The 12281-nt window shown below is 42.0% G+C and overlaps 1 protein-coding gene across 4 annotated transcripts in view; it reads right to left on the reverse strand.

Annotated features, from left to right (window-relative positions):
* Nucleotides 1-12281, reverse strand: part of plcg2 (phospholipase C, gamma 2) — a 95552-nt gene that overhangs the window by 14777 nt on the left and 68494 nt on the right. For all 4 annotated transcript variants that reach the window (XM_060923649.1, XM_060923647.1, XM_060923648.1 and 1 more), the window contains 6 exons: nucleotides 11858-11954; nucleotides 8890-8956; nucleotides 7864-8030; nucleotides 6952-7054; nucleotides 6635-6838; nucleotides 5490-5629 (listed from right to left, as the gene is read on the reverse strand). In XM_060923649.1, coding sequence (XP_060779632.1) covers nucleotides 5490-5629; nucleotides 6635-6838; nucleotides 6952-7054; nucleotides 7864-8030; nucleotides 8890-8956; nucleotides 11858-11954 — 778 coding nt within the window. The remainder of the gene's footprint in view (nucleotides 1-5489; nucleotides 5630-6634; nucleotides 6839-6951; nucleotides 7055-7863; nucleotides 8031-8889; nucleotides 8957-11857; nucleotides 11955-12281) is intronic.

Below are 12281 nucleotides of genomic sequence, written 5' to 3' on the forward strand. Positions count from 1 at the left end.
GATGTAATAAAAACATATTTATATGCCAAAGTCAAGCCTATGAGTTCCAAAATGATGTCTGTTACATTACTTCTGTTACGATTGTCCATCTCGCGTCTGTTACAAATTAATTGCAATCTAGCTATACCATGTTAATCTTATTGAAAGAATGTGTATGTTTATTCTACTACACGTGTTTATTAATTATATTTGCTAAAACATCACCTTCCTATGTTTCAAAAAGTAATTCTACACTGTTAAAATTGAGAATATATATGTCCACAACACTTCTGTTACGTTCTGACTTTGGCATATAAATATGTTTTTATTACATCTCAGAAAATTAAAGTTATCTTTTAACACATCATTCATTAAAGATTACATGTTTTGTGACCTGATGGTAAAAAAAAAGAAATGGTATTAGGTGAATTTTTAAAAATAAGTTCATGTCCCCATTTCAGTACCCATAAGCGTGGAATCACTCGTATGTAAATAGTTTGGGGTCTGCGAGTGAAAAGAATAAAAAGCTCTTAGCAGCAACAGGAAATAAATACTGTATGACAGGAAATATTTCACTAATAGTTAATGTTTGAATAGACGGATTGTACTCGCCATTTCAATGATAAGGGAGTGTCCATGAAAAAGTACTTTGCACTGGAACGGGTCATGCAACTGAACTTAATTACAAGCAGCGAGAGCATTGTTAATAATGTCATTATTTTAAAACTACAGTACATATGACTTCCTGTCTACCAAACCATCAGGAAACTAAACTGAACTATAAAATACACAAGACATAACTGAAAGCTGTGGAAGAGCTACACTCGCTGGCCACTTTATTACGTACCTGCTGTTTTATACAGTTCTCTAATCAGCCAATCCCTTGACAGCAGCACAATGCAGATACAAATCAAGAGCTTTAGTTAATGTTCACGTTATTCAAACATCCGAACGGGAAAAACTGTGATCTCAAAGTGCGACTTTCTTTAACTGTAGCATGGGTGTTGGTTTGAGTATTTCAGAAACTGCTGATCTCCTGAGGTTTTCACACACCACGGTCTCTCGAGTTTATACAGAATGGTGCGAAAAACAAAACACACTGCGTGAGCGACAGTTCTGTGGGTAGAAACGCATTGTTGGTCGGCAGAGGAAAATGGCCAGATTGGTTCGAGCTGCCAGGAAGGATAATAGCAACTCGTATAATCACTCTTTACAACCGTGGTGAGCAGAAAAGCATCTCAGTATGCAACAGCAGAAGACCACATTGGGTTCCACTCCTGCAGCCAAGAACAGGATCTCAGAATCAAGAACAAGTTCCTATTAAAGTGGCCATTGTTAGGCCTTTAATAGGCTGGTGTACTCCTAGTTACAAGGCCAGATGGAAAAATATTGAACAAACTATGGGAAAAGGACTTCCAGTCACTGCGTTGATTGGTGATCCATTATTAAACAAATACGTTACTGATCAAGATAATCCATGGATCACTAACTCATTAAAGCTTTTGACCGATGTATTAAGACATTCGAAATCTTGAAATGGTTTGCTTATGACCCACAATTTACACCAAGTCAACACGACCATAGATTCAAGGAACGGACCTCCTTAGGGCTTACAACATACTATTCACTAATAAATAAAGGTACGGTTAGAAGTTTCCAAGATCTCAAGGATAATTTTGGTCTACAGAACCAGGACCTCTTCAGATATCTACAAATAAGAGACTATATCAGGAAAAACATTTATAAAAAATTATGAATCTGAAAACGATATTCTACAGGTATTTGTAAACGCTTATAAAGATGAACCTTTTAAGAAGATAATTAAAAAATTATACACAAGTCTTCAATCTCTTAAAGGAACAGTCCACCGTACTTCCATAATGAAATATGCTCTTATCTGAATTGAGACGAGCTGCTCCGTACCTGTCCGAGCTTTGCGCGACCTCCCAGTCAGTCAGACGCGCTGTCACTCCTGTTAGCAATGTAGCTAGGCTCAGCATGGCCAATGGTATTTTTGGGGCTGTAGTTAGATGCGACCAAACTCTTCCGCGTTTTTCCTGTTTACATAGGTTTATATGACCAGTGATATGAAACAAGTTCAGTTACACAAATTGAAACGTAGTGATTTTCTATGCTATGGAAAGTCGGCACTATAATGACAGGCGTACTAACACCTTCTGCGCGCTTCGGCAGCGCATTGATATCTGAGCTCCGTATCAATGCGCTGCCGAAGCGCGCAGAAGGTGTTAGTACGCCTGTCATTATAGTGCCGACTTTCCATAGCATAGAAAATCGCTACGTTTCAATTTGTGTAACTGAACTTGTTTCATATCACTGGTCATATAAACCTATGTAAACAGGAAAAACGCGGAAGAGTTTGGTCGCATCTAACTACAGCCCCAAAAAATACCATTGGCCATACTGAGCCTAGCTACATTGCTAACAGGAGTGACAGCGCGTCTGACTGCGTCTGACTGACTGGGAGGTCGCGCAAAGCTCGGAGAGGTACGGAGCAGCTCGTCTCAATTCAGATAAGAGCATATTTCATTATGGAAGTACGGTGGACTGTTCCTTTAACAAAGAAAATATATCTAATGTAAAATCAAGATGGGAAACTGAAGGCAACATCACAATCTCACAGGAGAGCTGGAAGGAAATTTTCAAACACCACTGGAAAACAACAAATTCTCCACTTTGGAGAGAATATTCATGGAAAAATCTCATTCGCTATTTCTGCACTCCATACCAAAAGAGATCCTATTCCAATCAGACAGAATGTTGGAGATGTTGTGGAAGCAAAGAGGCGAATCACTATCATATATCCTGGTGTTGCCCTATAGCAGAGATGCCTACCCCAAATTTTGAATTTCAGTATTCTTGAAAACATTTTTCAGTATTTTGGAATGACTTTCAGTAACATTAATTTATGCGCATTTCCATTATAAAGAGGTGTATATACCAATATGTTTAACATTTAAATTATTAAAAAGTACTGTTTTGTGTGAATTGAATAAACAAAACGCGAGCAGCCATCTCAACTGAATTTCCACTCAACAAATTTCTAGAGCATACAATTTCTCACATTTTTCTAAATACAATAGTGTTCCCTGTTTGCAGACATTACGGTTGACTACCAATCATTGGTATTGAATGTAACTCCTCAAAAGTATTATATTATATTGCCTGGCAAAATGTTCTACCTGTTAACGGATTCTAATAAATTTTTTTTTTTTAATTTCTTATTTCATGCCAAAGAGAGTCCGACATTATCTTAATGTCCCAATATATAAATACTTCAGCATAATGCTTCAGAAGAGACACTGAATAAAATGACATTTATAATTGTATTTAAAACAGTGGAATGATCAATTTTTTGCCACAATCCCAACAGCACTAATCATAAAATTCTGTTTTTGATCATACTATATGTACATTTGCACTTGCAACACTGAAAAGACTTTGAATTAAAGAAGTACAGCCAGTGTTTGATATTTCAGTGAATAAAAATCAGACACGTAAAAAGAAACTGAACAAGTTTAACTCACATTTCATGGCACTAATTGGCAAGTTCAACTCCAAGCACAGGTCAACCATCACCGCTTCAGCACGGGTCACGTTCCGTGTCTTTTCATCCACAGATTTCGTAAAAAACTGCTGGATACCCCCAGATTTACTTGCCGCCTGACTAGCCATTTCAGCATACTCCACACGTTTTTTGGAGTTGACATGCCGCGTGCAGTCATCGCGACCACCATGAGTGATGTTAATGTCAGTTCTACACAGTTTGCAGTGCGCGTATCCATTGCCCTTTTGACTGGGTGTAATGCACGGCCATTCTACCGTATATCGTGGGAGGAACACCTGAGACCTGTGTTTCACTTGTCCCGATACTGAGCGTTTCATTTCCACTATTGAGAAGCAGCACCATGCGTGTGTGATGTCGAGTGAAAATAGCATGAACAAATGTGCGGTATCTGCGCACGTCACGCACAGCATGCGCGGAATCTGCGCACGTCACGCACAGCATGCGCGGAATCTGCGCACGTCACGCACAGCATGCGCGGAATCTGCGCACGTCACGCACAGCATGCGCGGAATCTGCGCACGTCACGCACAGCATGCGCGGAATCTGCGCACGTCACGCACAGCATGCGCGGAATCTGCGCACGTCACGCACAGCATGCGCGGTATCTGCGCACGTCACGCACAGCATGCGCGGTATCTGCGCACGTCACGCACAGCATGCGCGGTATCTGCGCACGTCACGCACAGCATGCGCGGTATCTGCGCACGTCACGCACAGCATGCGCGGAATCTGCGCACGTCACGCACAGCATGCGCGGAATCTGCGCACGTCACGCACAGCATGCGCGGAATCTGCGCACGTCACGCACAGCATGCGCGGTATCTGCGCACGTCACGCACAGCATGCGCGGTATCTGCGCACGTCACGCACAGCATGCGCGGTATCTGCGCACGTCACGCACAGCATGCGCGGTATCTGCGCACGTCACGCACAGCATGCGCGGTATCTGCGCACGTCACGCACAGCATGCGCGGTATCTGCGCACGTCACGCACAGCATGCGCGGTATCTGCGCACGTCACGCACAGCATGCGCGGTATCTGCGCACGTCACGCACAGCATGTGCGGTTGTCGTAAAAATAAATAGCCGTGAATCGCGCATGGATCGAAAAAGTCGCTTGGACATTTAAAAACAACTCACTGGAATTTAAGACTTTATAATAATTCCGTACAGAATAACACCGTTTGCCGTAACATCGTATTTACGTAACTTTTCCGTACGAAATACGGCCAATCCGTACTAGTAGGCATCTCTGCTATTGTGACCCCATTTTGGTTGCGCGTACATCAAATTGTAGAGACTGTGTTTTCAACAAAAATAACTTTTTGTTTCAATGTGTTATACTTGGTGGATCTAGAGGAACTGGAGTGGAGGAACAAAGATAAATATCTACTGAGAATATTACTGGTGGCCTGGAAGAAATCAATAACGAAGAAATGGCTGAAGAGGGAGGCACCTAGTGTAGATGAATGGATTGATATTGTGTACAGCATCTTTGTAATGGAAAGAATTACTTTCAATCTAAGAACACAAAAAGAGGTATTTATTGAAAATTGGCAAAAATGGATTACATACGTCTCTACCATAAGACCAGACTTCAGGTAATCTCAGATTGGACTATTAGAATACTTTCATGCTTTTTCATTTCTTTGTCCTTTTTTTTTTTTCTTTCCACCTTCATGAACGAAGGTGTTTTCCAATCCCCTTTTGTACGCTTTTACTTTTCCCTGGATATTTTCTGTATTTGTCTATAGGTCTTCATGTTGATTGATTGTTTGTTTGTTCATTTACATACAAAATCAAAAACCAATAAAAAGTAAATGACAAAAAAAAATAAAGTGGCCATTGAGTGTGTGTAGGAAGGCAAGTATGTTAAAAAAAAAAAAAAAGGGTATCACAGATATAGAATAGCTCGTAGTCCTACCCTGACAGAGAGGGTGAATTTGACGGTGTTCTTCTCCTGCTGAGGGTCGTACGTGGCTGCGCGCATGAGCTCAGGCTGCAGTACATATCCTGTGCCTCCATTCAGACTAAAGAGGGCGCTGTTCAGCTGAGTAAACTTATCTGAACAGAAAGCAGACCAATTTTTAACACCTGACCCCAGCTTTCATATATGGGTGTTCACACGGCACATATTTGCATCGATGCTGCACCGATGTATTTTGTTGCGATATATCTTACACCGGTGTAAATTTTGCGCAGCGTTCACACATCACAAACCCGCTTACTAGAGAGAAGCGTGTTAGCACCGGTGCAGCCCCACTTGCGGTCACACGGCAGTTTCTGCGACCGTGCAATAGTAGCAAAAACTTTATTACTATCATTTCCTTTGATAGTAATAAAGTTTTGATATCATTTCCTTTTATTACTATCATTTCCTATCATTAGCGATAGTAATAATGCGGAAATGAAATATGCGCATGCGTGAAAATGTACTTCCTTTTCCCAGTTGTCATGGCATCACCAAGCGCCGGGAAAACAACGTGGATGAAGACACCAGTGTTGCCAGATACTGCTGACGGTTTCCAGCCCAAAATATGTTCACATCCGCCAAAATGCACTTAAAACTGCCCAATCTGGCAACACTGGAAGACACGTAGTTCTGTTGTTGTTGATATTCGCCATTTTGGAAGCGCAAAATACCAGGATGCAAATTATGCAACGCTCGTATGTAATCAACTCTCCTTACGCGTAGCGAGTCTACCCCTGTAGCGTTCAGACGGCCCATTTTATATCGGTGCTGCCCCGCAAACTAGCATTTACTCCGGAGTAAATTTCTTAAACCACCTCCCGAGCAGGGTTAGATTTGCACCGGTTTAAGCAGCTTTCAGGGGCTACACCGGTATAACTTTGTACCGTGTGAACACTCTACCGGGGCAGCCCCGGTGCTACACCGGAGTAAAAGTTGCCGTGTGAACACCCCTATATACAGGCTTTCAAACATAATAAACAACAATCAAGCTGGCGAAAATTATTTAGCAATGTTATAAATTCAAAGACTAACTCAAAAGATTTCAAAAACACGTCACATTTCAGAAACGCACGCCATGCTTTTCCAGTTTCACCCACCAGAGGTTTGGAAGTTGAGCGCTACCATTTGGCAGCCGCACATCCATAGAAAATAGGGGTCGTAGTTGGAGGAATCCACCCGTTGGCCTTTGGGGTAGATGCGGCTCAGGGATTTGCGGTTATACTTCAGGAACTCTCTTGACTTGCTCTTGCTGGGAACCTTATTCTCCACAAAGGAACGGACCTCTTTATAGCTGTAATTGTCTGACAGGACGCGCAGAGACACAAATTCAGTTAGCTTGTAATTTCCTAGCGACATGAAGTTTCCTGTCACACAAGCCAATTCCAATAAAAATGAGTGACAAATTGAAACGTACCAAATCGATCCTTGTCTTTGCTGCGTGGCTGACAATACACCACCAGATCAGACATTTCTTTGGCCACCTCATCTCTGATCTCCACCTTCTCCTGCTGCTTTTGCTGTATGCAGAAAATAATGGCTGAATACTAATGATCTCATGGCTTTATTCTTATACATATTTTTGGACAATGTGGAATGACTATTATTCTTAGGCCAAACAAAATAATATATATGTGTTTCCTGTTTCCTGGGTTTTCAAAACAGGGTAGGTAGGTAGGGGAAAAAAAATTTGTTTATCCCAAAAGTTTACGACAAATGTTCTAGGGTAGGTAGGAAAAAGTGAGAAGTTTCCTTTGAAAACTTTTTTTGCAAAATACTCGTTAAACGTTTGCAACTGATCCCAGAATGTCAGAACTGTGTGATTTGTTGTAGGAAACAATGTTGTAGTCACTCTATAGTTCTTCATTTGGAAATATTTTTAATTGTGAATATCTTTTGCATTGCAATAGGCTGATTTGACAAGCAAACATTTCTGTCCACTGTGTCGCTTTTTGTTCCGAGGCGAACCTCTATTTTATAGGCACCCGAGGAATCGATGAAATATACTGCGCATGTGCAAGCAGTCATTTACATCCGACCCGTCGAGGCGTGAACACAAGGGTGGCCGGTTTTTCTACTTAAAAATCTAAGATAATCATCATTGTAACACTAGCAAGAATACGCAGCATTGTTCAGCTATGTATTCGGTTGCATCTAACGGTGACCCCTGTCTAGAAATGCCTACGAAATTTGGCTTTGAAGCAGGTAGGGTCGGGTGCGAGAAATAGTTTGTTTATCGTGGTCATAAACAGTTGAAGGGTCACAGTGTTTTTACAGGGTCGGTCAGGTAACCGGAAACACATATTATTTTGTTTGGCCTTATTATTACCTCAAACTCACGGGTTCCCTCTCTCTGAGTGATGTCCCAGGCCACCTGGTACCATTCGTACAGCTCCTCCGTGGTCTCTGTGGCCAAGTGGAATGGCATTGTGTTCTCTTTACTGTCTTTATTCTGCAGCGTCACCACCACAGGCTTGCCGTGTTTGGCTGAACGCACTGAGGGCAATGACAGGAAGATGGTGTTAAATTAGCACAACACACCAGCGCAGTGTGAATGTACCGAGGTAATTTATAGTTGAGTGCAAATGTTTACACCCCCCTCCCGGTTTCCAGTTACTGAGTGAAGAAAAAATAAAATAAAATCACGTAAATATTACAGAAATTGAGCAAACAGTTATCTTTATAGGGCGGCACGGTGGTGTAGTGGTTAGCGCTGTCGCCTCACAGCAAGAAGGTCCTGGGTTCGAGCCCCCGGGGCCGGCGAGGGCCTTTCTGTGTGGAGTTTGCATGTTCTCCCCGTGTCCGCGTGGGTTTCCTCCGGGTGCTCCGGTTTCCCCCACAGTCCAAAGACATGCAGGTTAGGTTAACTGGTGGCTCTAAATTGACCGTAGGTGTGAATGTGAGTGTGAATGGTTGTCTGTGTCTATGTGTCAGCCCTGTGATGACCTGGCGACTTGTCCAGGGTGTACCCCGCCTTTCGCCCGTAGTCAGCTGGGATAGGCTCCAGCTTGCCTGCAACCCTGTAGAACAGGATAAAGCGGCTAGAGATAATGAGATGAGACCTTGATAACAACTGTAAAACCTAGGAAAGCCTTTGCAAACTTTTGCACTAAACTCTAAAAACACAAAATGATTCTTTTTCTCTTCACTTTTCGTTAGCTCTTTACCCCTTAATGACGACCCCGTGTATATCCCATAATGACAACATATGACGCCGGCGTGTATGCACCATAATGACGGCATTTGACGACTTTTTTTTCTTGTAAATATGTTCTAAGGGTGAACAGTATATACACAGACAAGCGTGGCTGTAGCAACTGCTTTAAGGGGTAAAGAGTATTAAAGAAACTCTTACCAACGTTGCACTTGGAAATATCCACGACACCTTGACACAAGTCACCCAATGGATTATCTTCATCAGCCTGAAAAAAAAGAAGCAAAATTGTTTATAAAATACGAATTTAAATGACTTTTTTTAATCACATATTGTAGCGATGCAATATATCTTTTTCTGTTTTCCTCTACCGTTTATATTGTCGTACGCATTCTAATGTCATGTCCAACCCATGTTTTAATTTGCCAATCACATTGTGACAATGCCATGCCACAGGTTTGACTCGGCATGGAGATGTAACAGGCCTGCTCCCTTTTTTTCTCTTGGAAATGACGTGATCCCATTTGTACCCTTCGATAGCTCAGTTGGAAGAGCGGAGGACTGTAGATGGCTTACGATGGCCATCCGTGGTTCAAATCCGGCTTGCGTTTGTTTCGACAGAGCGTCTGATGTTATATGACGGTGGTGTAGTGCAGTGATTCCCAACCACTGTGCCGTGGCACATTCGTGTGCCGTGAGAGATCATCAGGTGTACCGTGGGAAATTATCTAATTTCACTTAATTGTTCCAAAAATTATTTATTTACTGCAAATAATTTGTCTTCGTTCGTCTATGCTAGCGACGTATAGTGACCGGCAGAACAATTAAATACTCTTACACTACATGGCAGCAGGTAGCTAATTAACCTGTGTATCTGCCTGTTGCCATTCAAACAATAGATTTAGTAATGCTTCAGGTGTGAAAGTGGTGAAAGCGAGGGATAAATATTTGAAAAGAAAAAGTACATAATCCAAACTGGGTCCTGGAGAGAATTCTGACCCAGATGAAGGCCCTAGTATGAGTAGAGGTCAGAAGAAAGCAAAAAAGGTGATTTTCCACAACCTATCTATGCGAGCTGTGCTTTTCAAGCATGACTGCTATAAAAACTAAAAAAGGAGAGTGACTCAGAGCTATTGAGGAAGATCTTCGTGTGTATCTTTCTTCAATTCCTGCAAGTATATCAGCTTTGTGTTCAACTAAACAGGCCCACGTTTCACACTGAGTAAGTAAATTGTGAGTAAGTTGAGACTAGATTATCATTGTACTTCATGATACATACGTTTTGTGACATTTTTGTTTGGTGGTGTGCCGTATGTAAAATATGTGCCATGGCTCAAGAAAGGTTGGGAAACACTGGTGTAGTGGTTAGCACTGTCGCCTCACAGCAAGAAGGTTCCGGGTTCGAACCCAGCGGCCGGCGAGGGCCTTTCTATGTGGAGTTTGCATGTTCTCCCCGTGGGTTTCCTCCGGGTGCTCCGGTTTCCCCCCACAGTCCAAAGACATGCAGTTAGGTTAACGTGGGGCGGCCTTGGGCTGAAGTGCCCTTGAGCATGGTACCTGACCCCTGACTGCTCCCCAGGCACTCTAGTGTGGCTGTCCACTGCTCTGGGTGTGTGTTCGCTGCTTCAGATGGGTTAAATGCAGAGGATGAATTTCACTGTGCATGTGACAAATAAAGGTTTCTTCTTCTTCTTCTTAAATATGTTGGCGCGTGCTGTAATGTGTCTGTCTGCTACTCCGCACGAGTTCCCGTTGCTGTGTGCTTACACGTTTTCTTTCTAGCAAAAATATCCGTAGTCGTACCGTATGTTAAAACCAAAGGACTCTTCTACGGTCGTCAACAGGAGAAAGGAACCGACAAACCACTTGTTGAAAATGAGGAGGAAAGAAGGTCGACTTATTTCTCGTCGCTTGTCTAGAGCAGGAAAAAACGGAAGTGTTACGAGCCGCTAATTTCACTGTGTAAAGGTGGATCCCCTTCTCTAGCGTCTTCAAAACTTTGTTCCGGATCACATATCTTCCTTGTTAACCACAATCATCAGCCGGTGACAAAACCGACAGAAGTGGAAGAGCACGGCGATAACTGGAACCGGAGCTGTTATGACGAATTCACGATTGTTTGTGAGATTGTCGGAGTTGTGAGTAGCGAAACAGAACTGACTGACCGGACTAAACGTTTGGATATTTTGTTTAAAGCTGTCCTTTTTTGTTTATTTCTGATAAAATTACGGGAAGAGGTTGCAAACTGGGGAACTGCATTGCTGGGTTTGAACAGAGCTGAACTGCAGTGTGGGTATTCTGTGATTGGAATAATACGTGGGAACTGAACTGTGATTGTGGGTGTTGGACTGATCTGGTTGAGAACCATACATCGACGAAATGTACAAATGACCGATTTTGTGAATTGTTATTTGGGCTCTTTTCATTGTGTGATGTGGTGTGTGCTGGTAATAATTTAATTCTTGCCTATAATTCAGGACTAAACATTCTTAAGTGTCTCCTAGATTACAGATAAGTACACTCCACTAGTTAACCATTGAAACGAAGGATTCATGTGATACTTGAAGTTTATACGTGTTCTTGTGCATTTCTAGGTTTCTTTTCTTTTTTTTTTCTTCCCTTTTGACTTAACCTGCATACTCCCTGATTATTTAAACAAATTTGGCAGTGTTTTACTGCCTGGCACACTGCAAAAAATCTGAATTTGAGGAGAAAATTCGTTCATACTAGTGAAATTATCTTGCTGCATGGACAGATAATTTTACTTGACAAGACATCTTGGAATAAGTTGGTTACGACCTAGAGCTAGTTTTAATAATCTCAGAGTTGGTGTCTTGTATCCTTCTACACTGCAAAAATGATATCTTAACAAGTTAGAATATCTTGAATATCGTTGAAACGATCTAGCATTTCCGATTAGAACAATACAAGACACCAACTCTGAGATTATTAAAACTAGTTCGAGATGGTAACCAACTTATTCCAAGATGTCAAGTAAAATTATCTGTCCATGCAGCAAGATAATTTCACTCGTATTAAGGAATTTTCTCCTCAAATTCAGTTTTTTGCAGTGCACCCCAGCTTCCTATTAGATAAGACAGAAGTGTTACAATATACAGTGGAATAAAGCGCAAGCTCTTGCATGAAAATGAGACAGGCCTTTTCTTACCAGGTCTTTCTGCTCAGCAACGGCAGAGTTTGCAACCTCTTCGACATAGTTTGATGGAAAATAGAGATGCACTTTCCCTCCATAATCACCTTTCCACCTGAGAGAGAGAGAGAGAGAGAGACTTTTAAGAACTTCTCATTTTAAATTCATTTTACATCCGCACCTAAAACAAAAAAGCTAATTATAGACAATACCTAGCATACATATAGACATTTAGCGGAAGTGAAAGATTACTTTGCATGCCACAAAAACTTTTTGAATCTCACCTGAATACTATAAAAACCTGAAGTTGATTGTAGCATCTTATGCCCATCTCTTTTTAACATCTCACTCACAGAGCGCTTTCGTAGGAACCCTGTTCTACAGGGTCGCAGGCAAGCTGGAGCCTATCCCAGCTGACTATGGGCGAAAGGCGGGGTACACC

The sequence above is a fragment of the Neoarius graeffei genome, chromosome 6 (genome assembly GCF_027579695.1).
Source record: "Neoarius graeffei isolate fNeoGra1 chromosome 6, fNeoGra1.pri, whole genome shotgun sequence".
Taxonomy (NCBI): Eukaryota; Metazoa; Chordata; class Actinopteri; order Siluriformes; family Ariidae; genus Neoarius; species Neoarius graeffei.